Here is a 19147-nt window from a genome sequence, read left to right as displayed (position 1 = left end):
CAGGACCCTAGAATCATGACCTGAGTCGAAGGCAGAGGCTTAACCCACTGAGCCACCCATCAAGAGTCCACTAACTTGTGTGAAGCACTTTTTAAAAAAATATTTTATTTATTTGAGAGAGAGAGAGCACACAAGCAGGAGAGGCAGAGAGAGAGAGGGGGAGAGAACCTCATGCAGACTGCATGCAGAGCACAGAGGCTGACATGGGGCTCCGTCTCGACCGTGAGACCATGAGACCATGATCTGAGCTGAAACCAAGAGCTGGGACACTTAACCGAATGAGCCACCCAGGTGCCTTGTAAAACACTTGATAATTGCCCTCTTTGGTTCTTTTAGGTTGTTACCAGTTTTTAAATATTATGATACTAAAAATTATAGATAAAAATTATAGATAGAGTGTTTTACATTTATCGATCATTTTCTAGGATGGATTTACAGAATGGATCCAAAAGATAAATAGATCGGAAGGATCAACATTTTGTTTCTTAACCATGTAGAGGAGGACTTGGAACATAATAGGCATCCAATTAATGCTTATTGGGTGAACGAATATTAACAAAAATTTACTTTCCAATATGGATGTACCAGTTTTCATTCCTACTATCAATATGAGCTTGTCTGTTTTCCCACACCATCTTGTACTTATGTTATTTTGATGATTTGACTGTGATCAGAAGAATCCTATATGTATCTTGAAAAAAATGCTCAGATAATATAACTAAGATATGTTTCCCTTTTTATTTTCACCTACTGGATTAATGGACGGATGTTTTCTTACAGGACTGAATTTGTGCTTAAAGAAATCATGTCTTCTGGAGGTGCTGAAGATGATATCCCACAGGGAGAGAGGAAAACAGTTACAGATTTTTGTTACCTTCTAGATAAGTCTAAGCAACTGTTCAATGGATTAAGGTTAGTGGACTCTTGATGCCTTAAACTTTTCTCTAGTTCTGTACTTTTTTCCATGGCTGGTATGTGGTAAGTTTCTGAAAGTTATGGGTAGACTGTTCTATAAATACGTGAATTAGAGGTTATCATACTTTTTTCTGTGACACACTTCATTCTCAGATGAAAAAACAATAGGAGAAAGGAGAATTTCTATTGTTTTATTCAAGTTGAGAATAATTATTTTGTTAAATGATTTTATGTACATTGTTCCACATCATTCCTGATGTACATCTGATTTTAGACACTGGGGTATTGACGTTATTATTTCTTTTAAGAAGACATTTACAGTTATAAAGATAATTACAGGATCACCAAATGAATCCTCCGGGACCACTATCTAAAGCTACACTTCCGGGGCGTCTGGGTGGCTTAGTGGGTTAAGCCTCTGCCTTCAGCTCAGGTCATGATCTCAGGGTTCTGGGATCGAGCCCCGCATCGGGCTCTCTGCTCAGCAGGGAGCCTGCTTCCCCCTCTCTCTCTGCCTGCCTCTCTGCCTTCGTGTGATCTCTGTCTGTCAAATAAATAAATAAAATATTTTTTAAAAAACCGTACACTTTCAATCACTTTATCCCTATATTCATTTAATTTTTTTTTTTAGATTTTATTTTGAGAGAGAGAGAGCGAGAGAGAGAGCATGAGCAGGGGGGCTGTATAGAGGGAGAGGGAGAAGCAGACTTCTCACTGAGCAGGGAGCCCGACGTGGGGCTCAATCCCAGGACTCAGGGATCGTGACCTGAGTGGAAGGCAGGCGCCCCTAATTTTTTTTTTTAAATAAAACTCATCACTGTCTTGAGCAGTCTTATTAATTTGCTTTATAATGTCTTCCTACCTAAAATTAAATGTTCCCGAGAGCAGAACCCTACGTGTCACAATTTCTCTAGTAAGTAAGCCAGGGTCTGGCCCACAGCAGATGCTTCATAAACATTTGTTAATGAAGGATTCCCAAGACAGTGTTCACTCCTACACTCTGCTGCTTCCTATTTTGTGCTATAAAAGAATCTTTGAGATCCGCTTTTGCTAACAATCAGATTAATTGCATCTTTTTTTTTTTTTTAAGATTTTATTTACTTACTTGACAGACAGAGATCACAAGTACGCAGAGAGGCAGGCAGAGAGAGAGGAAGGGAAGCAGGCTCCCCGCTGAGCAGAGAGCCCGACGCGGGGCTTGATCCCAGGGCCCTGGGATCATGACCTGAGCTGAAGGCAGAGACTTTAACCCACTGAGCCACCCAGGCACCCCTAATTGCATCTTTTTAAAGAATTATTTTCATTATTAAAATTCAAAAAAATGAATTTTATAGCCTAGGTTTTTTTTTTTTTTTAAAGATTTTATTTATTTATTTGACAGACAGAGATCACAAGTAGGCAGAGAGAGAGAGAGAGGAAGCAGGCTCCCCGCTGAGCAGAGAGCCCGATGCGGCGCTCGATCCCAGGACCCTGAGATCATGACCTGAGCCGAAGGCAGAGGCTTTAACCCACTGAGCCACCCAGGTGCCCCTATAGCCTAGGTTTTAAGTCATCTTCCCCCCAACCCCGCCCCGGAATATCATAAATCTTTAAAATTCACATGTTTAGGTTTTTTTCCTCCTTGGTCTCCAGTATTATCCAGGTGAACCTTTTTATTCAGCATTTATTTGAGCCCTAGTATGTGCCACATTCTATGTTGGGTACAGAGAATTCAAAGATAGAACTACCAATCCCTGCCATCGAATAGTCTGGGATGAAATTATAAAAACACAAATCTGTAGCCTCAGATTTAGTATATCTGTTAAGCAAATTTCCCACACACCTCTGTGTGCTTGTTGAAATTAAGGCAGCTAAAGTTAAAGTGGTAGTAGATTTAAAAGTAATGCATGAAAATCCTGTGTGACTCCCAAACTCTTATTTTTGACTCTTAAAACATTAACAAGGTTATGGGAGCTCTGAGCCCTCCTCCTCCTCCTCGCTCTTCTCCCCTTTTTTCTCCCCTCTGCCACCTCTTCTCCCTTCTAATTTATAGAGCTGCATATCATATAAAAAAATTCACCCAGAGTTTATAATTAAATGATTTAGTAACCTTTTCAGAGTTGTATAATATCATCATTATCTAATTTTAGAACATTTAATCATCCCCAGGAGAAAGCCCTTACCCCTTAGCTGTGACTCCCCCCTTCCCCGGTCCTCAGCCCTTGGGACCCGACCACTAATCTACGTTTTGTCTCTATGGATTTCCCTATTCAGGATACTTTGTATAAATAGAATCATACAATGTGTGGTCTTTCGGACTGGCTTCTTTCCTTTAATGTGTTTTTGAGGTTCATCTACGTAGTAACATGTATCGGTACTTCATTCCTTTTATTGCAGATTAATATTCTATCATACAGATATACCACACTTTGTCTATCTAATGAACAGTTGTAGGCATTCGAGTTATTTTGCACTTTTTGGCTGCTACAAATAATACTGCTATGAGCATTTTTGTACAAGGTTTTGTGTGGACCTTTGTTTTTTAGTTCCTTTGAGTACACACTGTGGAGTGAAATTACTGGGTCACATGGTACTCTGTGTTTATCCTTTTGAGGAACTTCCAGACTTTTTCAAAGAGGCTGCACCACCAGCCATGTGTAATGCTTCCAGTGTCTCCACATCTCACCAACACTTGTTATTGTCTGCTTTTTTAAGATTTCTTTTTTTTTTTTTAATTTAAGTAATCTCAACACCCAGTGTGGGGCTCTAACTCATGACCCCGAGATCGAGTCACATGCTCTTCCAACTGAGCCAGCCAGGTGCCCCCTTAAGATTTCATTTTATTTTATTTTTTATTTTAAGTAGGCTCCACACCTGACATAGAGCCCAACGCAGGGCTTGAACTCATGACCCTGAGATCAAGATGAGCTGAGATCAAGAGTCGGATGCTTAACCAACTGAGCCATGCAGGCACCCCAAGATTTTATTTTATTTTATATTATTTTTAAAGATTTTATTTATTTATTTGACAGACAGAAATCACAAGTAGGCAGAGAGGCAGGCGGGGGTGGGGGGAAGCAGGCTCTCCGCTGAGCAGAGAGCCCAATGCGGGGCTTGATCCCAGAGATCATGACCTGAGCTGAAGGCAGAAGCTTAACTCATTGAGTCAGCGGCACCCCCAAGATTTTATTTTTAAGTGATCTCTACACCCACCCATTGTGGGGCTTGAACTTACAACCGTGAGACTGAGAGTCATATGTTCCACTGACTGAGCCAGCCAGGCACTCCTATTTTCTGTCCTTTGGATGAAAGTCATTCTTGTGGGTTTGGGGTGGTATCTCATTGTGGTTTTGTTATATTTCCCAAGTGACTAATGATGTTTGGCATCTTTTCATGTGTGTATTAACCAAATGTCTTTTTTTTTTTTTTTTTTTTGAGATAGAGCAAGCTCACCTTGTGGGGAAGGAGGGCCAGAGGGAGAGATAGAGAGAATCTCAAGCAGCCCCTACACCCAGCCTGGAGCCTGATGTGGGGCTTGATCTTAAGACCCTGAGATCATGACCTGAGCCAAAATCAAGAGTCAAATACTTAACAGATAGATCCGCCCAGGCACCCAGCCAAATGTCTATTCTAATCCTTTGATCATTCTTCCAATTGGGTTATTTATCCTCTTAAGTTATAGTTGTTCTGGATACAGGTCCTTTGTGAGTTGTAATGATTTGCAAATGTGTATTTTTCCATTCAGTGGGCTGTCTCTCCACTTTCTTGATGGTGTCGTTTGAAGCAGAAGCTTTTAAAGTCCCACTTGTTATTCTTCTCTTTCATTGTTTGTGCTTTTAGTGCTTTGTCTAAGAAATCATTGCCTAACCTGAAGTCATCAAGATTTACTCCTGTTTTCTTCTATTACGCTGCTCGCTCTCATATTTAGATCTGTGAACCATTTTTAGTTAATTTTTGCATATGGTGTGAGGTCTTAGACATTTTTTTAAATCAGAAAACATTTTTTTTTCAATTGAATATTGCACTTCTTTCATATTTTTCTTTCTTGTTCCTTGTTCCCCCTCCTTGTTTATGTTCTTGTAATGCTTACATTGAATATTCAGCCCAAATCCTCTGCAGCAATCTAGTCGCTCGATTTTCGTCTGTTCTTTTCTTCATCACTTTCAGAAAATGTCTCTGAAATTTGTCCACTAAATATCATATTTCTTTTTTTATTCATTTACTATTTACAAGATATATTTCTTCTTGTAATTTCATATCAGCACTTTTTTGCTATACTGCTTTTCAAAAACTAGGTATTACATATTTGACCCAAAGTTTGCTTGTTCTCTGTATATTCTTTTTTTTTTAAGATTTTATTTATTTATTTGACAGACAGAGATCACAAGTAGGCAGAGAAGCAGGCAGAGAGAGAGAGGAGGAAGCAGGCTCCCTGCTAAGCAGAGAGCCGGATGCGGGGCTCGATCCCAGGACCCTAAGACCATGACCTGAGCTGAAGGCAGAGGCTTAACCCACTGAGCCACCCAGGCGCCGCTGTTTTCTGTATATTCTTATTTGAATGTAAGAATGAGTATAGTATGAGTATGAGTATGTTTTCACTCATTATGTCTGAGAAGCATATTGGATTTAGCAATGTCATTTCCCTTCTTCTTTTTTTTTTAAATTTATTTATTTGACAGAGAGAGAAATCACGAGTAGGCAGAGAGGAGGCAGAGAGAGAGGGAGAAGCAGGCTCCCTGATGAGCAGAGAGCCTGACTCGGGGCTCCATCCCAGGACCCTGGGACCATGACCCCAGCCGAAGGCAGAGGCCCAACCCACTGAGCCATCCAGGTGCCCTGGCATTTCCCTTCTTAAAAAGGAATTATTTTCCTAATTTGATTCTGAATCATAAATGAATCTTAAAGCTCAGGTAATCTCCTGCTAGAGACTCTCTGCCTGGGTAGCATCATTCTATAACTACTACAACAGTAACAGTAACATACATTTCCACATAGCACCATACAGTTTATAAATCATTTTTAAGTACATCTTTATCTTTAGACCACATGAGGACAGCATATATTGTATCCAAAACCCCTGCTAACTTGGAGTGCCTGCATGGCTAGGTTGAGCGTCCCAATTCTTGCTTTTGGCTCAGGTCATGATTCTGGGGTCATGAGATTGAGCCCTGCATCAGGCTTCACACTCAACAAGAGTCTGCTTGAGATTCTCTCTCTTCCCCTGCCCCCCGCTCCTCCCCCTGCTCACATACATGTGCTCTCTCTCTCTCAAATAAATAAATAAATCTTAAAAAAAAAAAAAGCTGCTAACTAAAATTAAATTGTTTTATTTCACTCTGTTTTTGAAATGTTTCAGTTGTGCAAATATATTTTACCAGCTCAAATGGGTCTCATTTTGGTCTTTTTGTTAAGTGCCATTTTAATGATCACACTGATCTTTTTTTAAAGGATTTTATTTATTTATTTGACAGACAGAGATCACAAGTAGGCAGAGAGGCAGGCAGAGAGAGAAGGAGAAGGAGGCTCCCTGCTGAGCAGAGAGCCTGATGCAGGGCTCGATCCCAGGACCCTGAGATCATGACCTGAGCCAAAGAACCCACTGAGCTACCCAGGCGTCCCTGATCACTCTGATTTTATTTTGATTTTTAAAATTTTATTTAGTTTTAAAGTAGCTGCAGAGTAAAATTTATCTGTGGGAATGGTAGGAAACCCTAATACATGGAGAAGGTTGTGTGAGATCTAACCTTTAGAACTGTTTATTCACTGTTGTGGAAATTTATTGTAATATGCCAATGATGCCTATTTCAGTTTAGTTCTTGAGCACTTGAAACTATACCAGGTTCAAGATTTAATCCTTTTGACTCTTGTTCTCTAAAATATTCAGTACATAAAGACACAGGTCCCACCAGTTTGAAATCTCCCTTCTTCATTCGTTAAGTCCGTAATTTTGTCAGTGTATGTTCGTAACTTGCAGCTATCATAAATCGCTACCTAGAAAGCAGTATTTTCTATACTGATATGTTGATTGCCTCCCAGATGTGGAATAGTACTTTCCTTAAGTGCTATTTTAAAATTTGACAATACTAATAATGCTAGGACTCCTGGGTAGCTCAGTCATTAAGCAAGCATCTGCCTTCGACTCAGGTCATGATCCCTGGTTCCTGGGATCGAGTGCCACATCAGGCTCCCTGCTCATTGGGAAGCCTGCTTCTCCCTCTCCCACTGCCCCTGCTTGTGTTCTTGCTCTCACTATCTCTCTCTCTGTCAAATAAATAAAATCTTTAAAAATAAAAAAATTGAAATAACAACTAATAATGCTAAATTTTGGCCAAGAAAAATGGGTAAGCAAATTCATCAGGGATTTATTTTCAGTGTTTTGTGTGCAGGGCTCTTTTTATTTTAAACAGCCCTAATTATTTCTAGGATAAAAATGGTGAGTAAAGAATATGTATTATCTGAATGCTTTTGGGTTGCTGTTTGAGAGGGATGTGACTAGTGGTGGCTCAGGTCTATAGTTCACTGAGAGATTAGTACTCAGACTGTCTTTCATTTTCTTTTCATTTTTTAAGAAAATCTATTTTATATACATACCCAAATATGGAATAATATAGATCTATTAAAAATATTTTGGTGGGGGGCACCTGGGTGGCTCAGTGGGTTAAAGCCTCTGCCTTCTGCTCAGGTCATGATCCCAGGGTCCTGGGATCAAGCCCCACATCGGACTCTCTGCTCAGCAGGGAGCCTGCTTCCCCCTCTCTCTGTCTCTGCCTGCCTCTCTGCCTACTTGTGATCTCTGTCTGTGAAATAAATAAATAAAATCTTTAAAAAAAATATTTTGGTGGATATGTAAATGAGAGTTATATGGTATATGGTTAAATGATATATAGTTAAATGAAAAAGTGCAAGTTGTAAAAACTTCATGATCTCAGTTTATCAAAACTTTTATATTTCATCGATGTTCCATTTACCATACTAACTCTTAGTGGGGACTGTTTGCTCTTAGTGCCCAGTTCAGTCCCTAATCAAATACCAGATATATCTGGGGGCTTGTTTTCTCAAAGTGTCTGGCACATGTAGGGTGTGTATTTTTTTGTGCTTGTTTCTATAAAGGAAAAGTGCTTTATTCAGTATTAGATCTTGGTTGAAGACTTCCCTCTGTTTATCAGTTCTGTAGGTCATGTTAGAGTTCCCTAGAGTGGTGGGTTGTGGGGTGTATGGCATTCTTGTCCACACCGCTCTCCTGTTCCCTCTCCAAAGAAGTTCTTTGAGTTACATGAATTAAACACCTCTCTACTTTCAAGAGTTGCTATAGTTTTTGTGCATTTCTTTTAAAATAGAGATTTCTTTGGTAAAAATGAAAAGAAAGGTTTTTTGGTTGTTTTCCCTTCTTCTGGTTGTGTTGGTCTGAATAGAAAACAGGATCACAACGTTTATAGAGAATAAAAATATATTGGGGTGGTCTGGACCAGCTTTGGGATTTGGGGACAGTGGGGACTCAGCTGGAGTAGCGTGGCCTTTAACATGGTGCCCTTCATTCCCGACATTCCTTTCACTATTAGTGCTTATCTTCTGGCTAGCTTGCCTTTGTGTTTTCATTTATTTTTCTTTGGAGGGCCGTTGTGGAGGGGGAGGAGGAAGGGTAGAGGGAGTGAGAGAATCCCAAGCAGGCCTCACTTGCAGCACAGAGCCCAACTTGGGACTTGATCCCATGACCCTGAGATCATGACCTGAGCCGAAATCAAGAGTCAGATACTTAACCAACTGAGTGACCCTGGTGCCCCAACTTTTTTTCTTGAGTTCACTAAGTAGTTACTAAACTTACAGTGCAGTGTCATATACTTTCAGACAAGTACACATACTATCGTGTGTATAGTGTGTTTTTTACAAACAGGGCACATCTGTGTGGTTTGTACTTGGATGAAGAAAGAGAACACATAGCACCTCAGCAGCCCCCTTGTGCCTCCCTCACTTGGACTTAAACTCCTTATGAGCAGAGCAAAAATGTGCATTTCAGTGCATGAAAGCCTTCAGAGTTTCTATGTAATATCTTCCTTGGGTATAATTAATTCCCTTTTTACTCTTGAAGATGTGTCTTTCCACCTTATATTAAGTCTTTCATCTAACTTGTCAAAGCCTTTTGATTCTCCTAGATGTGAATATCTTAATGAAGTGTTTTTCTTGACTGAAATATCTCCTTATATTATGTGCATAATAAATAAGTTCTTTCCACTCACTGTGTCAGAAAACATAGTCCAAGACAGTGAGAAATGGATGAAATGAATGGTGTTTTTCTTTTAATAGCTCTTGCATGTAGTTACAGTAGTAATGAAGTGAGAATAATGTTGGAAATATCTTTGAATACTGTCAGAAAATGATCAAAAGCCCAAGTGCTTGCAGGGTTCCAGTTACCATGGTGACTAAGACTGCTAGAGCAGAATGGAGTACTTGCTGGGATTATATAAGGCAGCATCTTGAGACATGTGTTAGAGATACACAGCTGTGTCTACCAGTGAGATCCATGACTTTTGGGGCTTTGAGACAACAGAGGCCTCCAAGTCACTGATTATTTGACTCCAGAGAAGCAGATACACTTAGCCAAAATAAGCATTGGAGGCCATAAATATAAATATATATATATTGACAGAGAAGTACACCAAAGAGAAGTGTAATGGTGTTAAATAAAAAAAACTGCAGAAATTATTTTGATTAAATATGCTCCCAGTATTTAAGTTAGAGAAGAAATCCCCTACATAGGAAAAGATAACTGGGAAATTAAGGGTTTGCTCCCTTGGCCCCTTCCTACCCCACCTCCTCCTTCCCCTTTCTTCCCTCTTTTTCTGCTGCTCCCTCTTCCTTCTCTTCTTTCCTCAAAAAAATTAACATTTTCCTAGAAGCGAGTTCTGCAGACGGGTAATAGTAAAGTATATGTGATTTCAGAGATAATACTTAAACTACCTGTACAAGCCTGTGACGAATGCTTTTGTCTTCTGTGGCTTACCATTCAAAAGAATTGCACACACATTTGAGGTCTACTGCCACCAGAGCACAGCAGGTATCTTGATCATGTGATCTAGAGAAGCATTGACTAATAAGAATTTAATATGAGCCACAAATGTGATTTTAAATTTTCTAGTAGCCAGATCTTAAAAATGTAAATAAAAAAGAAGTGAAATTAAGGTTAGTAATGTATTTCGTTTGATCCAGTATATCTAAAATACTTTATTTCTACATGTCATCAATATAGAAAAATTATTGAGATCTTTTATCTCCTTTTTTTCTCGCACTTAGCCTTTGAAGTACACTGAATATTCTTACTTACACACATTCTTAATTACATACATTTCAGTTCAGATGGGCCACTTTTCGAGGATTCAGTACCCATATATGGCTATTGGCTCAGACAAAATACCTCCCACTTTCAGCTTTCATTCTCAAAATGGTCTGCTGTGCTTTCTGGTGAATACATACGGGCATTTGGGGATGGTGAGGGGGCTCTCTTCTTCACAGGTCCATCAGATGTCGCATTTGTTTCTTCTTTCTCTTCCCGTACAGATGCCAGTGGCCTGCAGGTCTCTTGGACCTACCTGTGTTTGGGAATTTGAGAGATACTCTGTTACCCACTGTGTAGTTTGCTAGGACTATCGTAATGAAATACCACTGATGGGGTGGCTTAAACAGCAGAAATTGATTGTCGCACAGTTCTGGAGCTTAGAAGTCCAGGAGCAAGGTGCTGCAGGGCTGGTTCCGTCCCAGGCCTTTCTCTTCGGCTTGCAGATAGCTGTTTTCTTTCTCATACGGTCACCCTTCTGTGCGTGTCTCTCTGTGTGTCCCCATCTCCTCCTGATAAGGATTGTATTAGTGCCCCCCAAAAATGCCTTGTTTTAATTTAATTACTATACTTCTTTAAAGGCCCTGTCTCCAAAGGCACATTCTGAGGTACTGGGGGCCAGGACTTCAATATATGAACTAGTGGGTGACATAGTTCGCCCGTAACATAACACTTATTTTTGCTGAAAATACTGTCTGTGGGTTTTCAGTTTTGTTACCTAGTGGTTCTGTCTTTGGAATGGATCTGAGTAAATTAAAGACCGTGCTGCTGCCCTCTCCCCAGAATCCAGAAAATCAGTGATTTAAATGCTATCCCAAAATTTTAAAAAATAAAAAGAGATGAGTGTTTGTCTAATTAGTTCTCTCTGACTGTCACAGTTCAGTATAACCTGATCTGGAACGTTACTGTTTATGAATACCTTAATTGCCTGGCTAGGAACAGAAATAGGGCTTCTTCACCTTTTTATTTAGTTGCTAGTGGGTGAGATCAAGGATCGGTAAGGGGGAAAGTATTTGTGTTTACTTTTTGAGGTCTACCAGGAGGAGCATAAAGAGAAAAAGTGAAGATGTTTTAAGAACAATGGATTTCACGAAATCCTCCAGACACCCTCATTCGCATCTATTTTCTTGGTTTATATATGAGAAGTCCAAAGCTTTGGTGTATTAAGCAATAGCTTATGTTAATAGGATAGGTTCTGATTTGGGAATTGCTACTTCAGAGAAGTGGTTCCTCCGTATAGGAGTTAAGATCCCAGAATACCAGGGGAGCTCTGGTCGCCTCTTCTCCGGAGGTGATGCAGGCGAATGCTTGACGGTAGGACTGGCGCAGTTAACTCCCTGGCTTCTTGTACTCCTCTCCTTGGTTCGCAGACGAATTCATGTCTGTAGAGCTTGGGTATCGTCATACCTGCAAAATAGTCATGGACACTTGGTGGGACAAGGCAGCAACACCATGGAGGGGACATGGGATCTAAAACTTGACAGTCTTTTTTTTCCTAAGCAGGGTGCCATTAGAAACAAATTTATTAATAGTTCCATTTCTAAATGTAAGAATTTTTATACTTCCCCTGGAGCTGGTTCATAGGAGGAAGAGACACCATTCCATAGCTTTATTTGGCTTGGCATGCCTGAATTCAAAGTGGGGGTGATTATTCAAAATTGTTCAAATTTGCAAACCATTATTAGGAATGGAACAATTTGCTAAGTGCCTTCTTCTTTTTTTTTTTTTTAATATTTCATTTATTTATTTGGCAGAGAGAGAGCACAAGCAGGGGGAGTGGCAGGCTGAGGGAGGCCCCACTGAGCTGAGAGCCCAACATGGGTCTCAATCCTAGAACCCTGGGATCATGACCTGAGCCAAAGGCAGACGTTTAACCAGCTGAACCACCCAGGCGCCCCTGCTAAGTGCCTTCTGTGTGCCCACACCATTCTAGATATGGGGCTAGGGATAGGAGCAGGATACCAAGATAGAGAGGATGTCCGCCTTCAGCCTAATCAAGCACTCTTGGGCACTTTCTGTCAAACCCTCATTCAAAAAAAGCTTTGCTCCCTCCTCAGTAAACAAAAGGCTTGATACTCTGGTACCATTAATGTACCCTCCCCTAAAGGAAGCACTCAGCATTAACAGCCTACACCTGTTGGTACCCCTGGCACCTTCAAAGTCACAGATCCATTCCTAGACCTAAATTTGAAAACCAGATATACCAGTTGTTTAAAAAAAAAAAAAAAAGTGCTAGTGTTAAAGCAAGGAATTGCTTAATTGACTTGGCAAGTCCCAAACACAGTTTTGTCTGGTATACAGATAGACACAGAGGCATGGATCAGAACAACGGTGTCACTGTAGTACAGGCCTCTCTGTGTAAACTAGACTATGTGATGGGACACTGTGCTCCTTGACTGAAAACCTTGTTCAGAGAAGTTGAATTATGCCCTTGACCACAGCTTTGTTGGAGGTCACTTGCATCCCATGACCTGGGGAGCAGAATGAGCTCACAGAGAAGAAATTTACTAGTGTAGAATCAAAATCTAGGTTGTTTTCCCTTATGGTAGAAAGAAGAGAACATTAGATTAGGGGTTAGAAGGTTTGGATCTGAATCACAGCTAAACAATTTACTGGTCATGAGTTCTCAGGCAACTCACTTTAAGCTCCATGATCCCCACTGTGTGTGTGTGTGTGTGTGTGTGTGTGTGTGTGTGTGTTTACATAGGCATGCCCTGGAGAAGCCAAGCATTTAAGGACAGGCTTAGGAAAGAGAAGCCAGTAGAAGCGAAGAGAAAGAAGAGAGAATTACAAGATGGTAGAAGTGGTGAACAGCCGCACGCCCCAGGAAGGACTGGCAACGCAGAGGATGGAAGGGTGGCTGTTGAACTGGGATGTCAGGTGTGGGTGGGCATCAGCGATCCTAGCTAATTCAGTTTAGTTAAGGCAATTGATTTATAGAAACCCAGAAGACATTCCTAAGTTTTGGCATCTCAACATACTCTGGAAACAACTCTGGGAACCAAGTTTAATCATTTGTACTGCACTTCTGCCTCCTGTAGTCTCCTAACTTTTGTTGATAGAGTTTAGGATTTAAAAAAAGAGTGAGATAAGTGTCATACTTTCAATTTCCTCTAAAGCTTTGGAAGAAGAGTATGAGCAGCCAATTTATAACATAGTTGCCTTTGCAAAGAGTGAAATATCAGGTCATTTAGCTTACAGGATAATTCACAGGGCCCCATTTAATTTAATTCTATGGACCATTAATTTCCCATCTCTAACATCAGTAATAATGACCAAATGATATATTCAGAGTTTAACACCATAGTCAAGCTCTGGATAGTAGAGGAATTTGTCTAAAACTCTTTATAAAGTACTTTAGTTAGTTTTAGACTCTAATCGAATTATAGCAGTTTATTAGCTTCTGTGATGTGTCTCATTAGAGAAAGGGTGATCATAGGACTTACCTAAGTTAAAAAAACTTAACTCTGTATTGAAAAAGAAATTCCTGTCTTTAGAGCTGAGTTTTTAGACTGTAGTGGCACATATTCTAAATTCTTTTGTGGGAAATAGTATAGAATTTAGCCAACATTGTTCAGAGCTATAAATCAGAAAATATTTGTATACTTAGTACTTATTGTCAGGAGCCTTGTTCTAGCCTTTCAGATCGCCTTCTATGTGTTTTTAGCCCAGGTGCAGAATTCCCTTCCTTAAAGCTTTTTTTTTTTTAAGGATTTTATTTATTTATTTGACAGAGATCACAATTAGGCAGAGAGGCAGGCAGAGAGAGAGGAGGAAGCAGGCTCCCTGCTGAGCAGAGAGCCCGATGCGGGGCTCGATCCCAGGACCCTGGGATCATGACCTGAGCCGAAGGCAGAGGCTTTAACCCACTGAGCCACCCAGGCGCCCCTCCTTAAAGCTTTTTACGCTGAACACCTGAAATTATATATGTCGTCATGAAATAAAACACTGAATTCTAGTTGTTTTCTCAGTTAACAATGTGTATTACTGAGGTTTATTAAATCTGTCAGTTTGGGAAACTCAGAGTAACTTAAGCAGGCACGTGCTTCCTTGAAAATTTGCCTGCAGACTTTGTACAATATCTGTAAAGAAGCCCCCAGTTGTTGTCAGTTCTCGTGGAGGTAATGTTGCTGCTTCACACTGTTATGTAATATACAGTCTTCCTAGCAGCAGCCACATGATAAGAGTCTTAACGATTCTGGCAGCAACTTCAATTTTAAAATGTCTGATTAGCACTTTCTCACTAGAGGTACATGGAGACATTGAAAAAACAAAAGATGAAAACTTGCAATAAATGTGGAAACTGGTATCTATAGTTAACTTATTTCTGTAATCTGGAATGAATTTCTCCTTATCATAAGGATAAGGAAACAAATTTTAAAATGTAGTTACTAACTCATTCTTGTTATGTGCACCTGAAAACTTCACCTAGTCCTTTTGCTTTTTTTATTCGTTGTCTTAACATCCAGTAGAGAAATGCTTATCTTCTTCCACTTATTAACTCCACTTACAGAAATTTACCTTTTACTCAGATTGCGTAACTATTCAAGAATAGTATGAAGATGTTTATTGATGTTTATTGCAACATTTTTGTAACAGGGAATAACTGGAAGCAATAAAAATGTCCGTTGGGAAGGGATTGGTGAAATAAATTGGTTATTGTGTGCTACATTATATGCAGTAAATATTGAGATAATTGTATGCATTAAAAAAACCCCCGATATATTTTTAAATTTAAAGAACATGTAAAAATAAACATACAAATAATAAAATAAAAGGTATATTATAGAACATTATATATTTACATTATATATTTACTTAAATGTACATAGAAAATGCATTCTTAATGGTGGTTATTTTGGGGGGCTAGAATTGAGGGGCAAAGCAATAGGGTATTTTTTACAATGTGTAGCATTTTATTTTCCAATTGACTTATATTATTTTCAGAATTGAAAAAGAAAGGAAAAAATACAATATTTCTATGATAGATTGCTTGTAAAAATCCTTCCCTTCCCTGTATCCATGCCCACGAGCCATCCCCTCCCACAGTCTGTGCTCGGGCAAGGGGATTGCTCTGGCCAATGGAACAGCTCAGACATGATGCAAAGAATCAAAAAGAATGATGCATATCAGAACTGCCCTCTCTTTTGCTGCTTTTGGGATCCTCAGCTGAGCTAGCCTGTTGGATGAGAAACACATGATCCAGCACCCTAGCTGCCGGTCAGGCAACTCCCAGACGCCTAAGGGAGGCCCTCCGTCGTCGCTGTCCACACTGGCGGGAGCGAGGTCTGGCTAAGACTTGTGTTATGGCTTTATTAGCTGGTAATGGCCTTTGTTTCTCTTGCATATTATCTTCTCTCTCTCTCTCTCTGATGGTCACTTCTTTCTCTTTTACCTATCCAGCTCTCTTTCTTCAAGCAGCTTTCCCTGACTACTCAAGCCCTCCAGTGTATCTCTTTTCTACACTCTTTTCTACACTCAGTCCTATATAATTTAATACTTAGGTGCTGTTTTCCCTCTTTTTCTGTATATGTGTTCGTCTCTTCTATCTAACTGAATTTAAGCTGCTTGATTGTGGAGATCATGTTACACATCACTTTCTCTGGCCTTCGTAATACGTACCACTTGATAGAATTATGTGCAGTAACCAGGTTTTCTACTTGCATCCCATGACTTCAAAAGACACCTTGCTGGGGCGCCTGGGTGGCTCAGTTAGTTAAGCAACTGCCTTTGGCTCAGGTCATGATCCTGGAGTCCTGGGATCAAGTCCCACATCAGGCTCCTCGCTCAGCAGGGAGTCTGCTTCTCCCGCTGACCTCTCTCCTCTCATGCTCTCTCCCTCTCTCAAATAAATAAATAAAATCTTCAAAAGACACCTTGCCTAACTGCAAGGCAGGTGTCACCAATAGCAAGATACCCCACTAGGGCAAGAGAAAAGCTATAGAAACATAAGCTGTATTTGTGTCTGTTCTGTAGCCCTCTTATTTCCATGGAATTATGTATCCTTTGTTAAGTAAATTACAAAATATATAGCAGCCTTGTGTGTGTGCGGGGAGAGTCTCTTTCTGCTAATCTCAAATATGTATGTGTACTAAACACTGTGCTACATATGATTATATTAAACTTGAAAAAATGTTAACAATATAGTAAGCGAGAGAAGTTTACATTACAAAACAAGTACTGTGCCTGTATACACAAATACTGTGTATGTGTGTGTATATATATCCCTCCCCTCCCCAAACAACTGAACAACAAAATACTACCTTAAATTTCATTAGATTAGTATAGTTTACCAAGAATATTCAGCTTACTTAGATTAAACAAAGGATTGCTTTTGTACTTGAAGGTTAAACTTAGGTTAAATGAGAGAATTTAAAGTCTCTCATTTGGGGGCGCCTGGGTGGCTCAGATAGTTAAGTGTCTGCTAAGGTCATGATCCTAGGGTATTGGGATCGAGCCCCGTGTGGGCCCCCTGCCCAGCAGGGAGTCTGCTTCTCCCTCTCCCTCTACGGTTCCCCCTGCTTGTGCTCTCTCACTCTCTCTGTCAAATAAATAAATAAATCTTTAAAAAAAAAATAGAAGTCTCTCTTTTGGGGGTGCTTTGGTGGCTCAGTGGGTTAAGCATCCAACTTTTGATTTCAGCTCAGGTCATGATCTCAGGGTTGTGAGATTGAGCCCTGCATTGGGTTCCATGCTGGGTGTGAAGCCTTCTAAAGATTCTCTCTCTCTCTCTCTCTGCCTCTCCCCCCGAAACTCACCCCGTTCTCTCACGAGTGTGCGCATTCTCTCTCTCTCTAAAAAAAAAAGAAGTGTCTCCTTTTACCATGAAACATTTAAGTGTTTTCTCTATTTTGAGTTATAAGGGTTATTTGAGTTATAAGGGTTATTCTGAAATACAGCCTTTACTTCTTTGCTTAGTTGAAAATAGTGCTAGTGGTGATCAGAGGGTTTTTGATTTAACTGAAGTTGTATTAGCATAGACAGGTAGATTAATGAAAAAGAATAGAGTCCCCAAACACCGCCACTTTATCTGGCAACCCCAAATAGAAATGCTCAGGTACATTGGGATTCATTGTGCTTTTTTCTACTTTTGTATATGTCTGAAACCTTCCAGCATAAAGAAGACTTTAAGACATAACTTAAAAAAGGGACGCCTGGGTGGCTCAGTGGGTTAAGCCCCTGCCTTCAGCTCAGGTCATGGTCCCAGGGTCCTGGGATTGAGCCCCGCATCAGGCTCTCTGCTCAGCGGGGGGCCTGCTCGCCCCCCCACTCTCTCTGCCTGCCTCTCTGCCTACTTGTGATCTCTGTCTGTCAAATAAATAAATGGGCTCTTCAAAAAAAAAAAGAAAGAAAAAAGACATAACTTAAAAAAATAAAGATACCTTTCACAAAAGCAATAAAAATATGAGACATTGTAATAATGTGAACCAATAATATTAGATCTTTATGCAAAACATTATAAAATTTATTTAGTGCCTATTTTCAACATAAATGGAAAGAGGTACTGTTGACACTAAAAATTATTTTTAAAATGTCAGTTCTCCAAATGGATGTCTAGATTCATTCAAGTCTCATTAGAACCCATTAGGATTTTTTTTTGGTAGAACTTTGATAAGCTGATTTTAATGTTCATATGCAAGTATAAGGAACCAAGAATAACCAAGGTATTCCTTTAAAAAAAAGAGGAAACATGCCACACTTTTTTTTTAAGGTTTTATTTATTTATTTGTCAGAGAGAGAGAGAGATCTCGCACAGGCAGGGGAGCATCAGGCAGAGGGAGAAGCAGGCTCCCTGCTGAGCAAGTAGCCTGCTGTGGGACTTGATTCCAGGATCTTGGGATCACGACCTGAGCCGAAGGCAGACACTTAACCGACTGAGCCACCCAGGCGTCCTGATGCCACACTTTTTAGTAAAGCTATAGTAATTAACAGAATGTTAATGAGGAACTAGAAAAACCAGTAGAATAGAACAAAGAGCTGAGACCCAAGCATAAGGGAAAATTGATGACTGCAATTCTAGTCCTGTCAAATTATTCAAAAGTCAAATGATTTTTTTTTAATTTTTTAAAGATTTATTTATTAGAGTACGAGGGAGAGAGAGCACAAACTGGGGAGCGGCAGAGCGATAGGGGGAGAGAAAGAATCTCAAGCAGACTCTGTGTTGAGCATGGAGCCTGATACGGGGCTCTGTCTTAAGATCTCAGGGTCTTGGGTGAGAACTGGGTCAGGCCTGGGTGGCTCAGTAGGTTAAAACCTCTGCCTTCGGCTCAGGTCATGATCCCACGGTCCTGGGATCGAGTTCCGCATCGGGCTCTCTGCTCAGCTGGGAGCCTGCTTCCTCCTCTCTCTCTGTCTGCCTCTCTGCCTACTTGTGATCTCTGTCTGTCAGATAAATAAATAAAATCTTTAATGAAAAAAGACCCTGAGATCATGACCTGAGCAGAAACCAAGAGTCGGATGCTTAACCAGTTGCTCCCGTCGTGGGATTTAAAAAAAAAAGAAAATGAATTCAGAGGGGCACCTGGGTGGCTCAGTCGTTGGGCATCTGCCTTCGGCTCAGGTCATGATCCCAGGGTCCTGGGATCCAGTCCCTCATCGGGCTTTCTGCTCAGCAGGGAGCCTGCTTCCCCCGTCTCTCAGCCTGCCTCTCTGCCTACTTGTGATCTCTCTCTCTCTCTCTCTCTCTCTCTCTCTCTGTCAAGTAAATAAAATCTTTTTAAAAAATTAATTCAGTTGGAATTTGTTAACGTATATCTGAAATATTGGTTATATTAAAGAGTTAAATTTGGAAGGTGAAACTTTAAAAGTCTATATTAGGGCGTCTGGGTGGCTCAGTGGGTTAAGCCGCTGCCTTCGGCTCGGGTCATGATCTCGGGGTCCTGGGATCGAGTCCCGCATCGGGCTCTCTGCTCAGCAGGGAGCCTG

At 40.4% G+C, this 19147-nt stretch overlaps 1 protein-coding gene across 1 annotated transcript in view; it reads left to right on the top strand.

The window, feature by feature from the left end:
- LOC111145711 (suppressor of cancer cell invasion) overlaps nucleotides 1–19147 on the top strand; it is a 147868-nt gene that overhangs the window by 66798 nt on the left and 61923 nt on the right. The window contains exon 3 of the mRNA XM_022500860.1: nucleotides 781–912. Within this exon, the coding sequence (XP_022356568.1) occupies nucleotides 781–912 (132 nt within the window). The remainder of the gene's footprint in view (nucleotides 1–780; nucleotides 913–19147) is intronic.

The sequence above is a fragment of the Enhydra lutris genome, unplaced genomic scaffold (assembly GCF_002288905.1).
Source record: "Enhydra lutris kenyoni isolate GAN:26980312 unplaced genomic scaffold, ASM228890v2 scaffoldscaffold13, whole genome shotgun sequence".
NCBI classification, from domain to species: Eukaryota; Metazoa; Chordata; class Mammalia; order Carnivora; family Mustelidae; genus Enhydra; species Enhydra lutris.
This window is presented reverse-complemented; position numbering and strand designations above follow the sequence as displayed.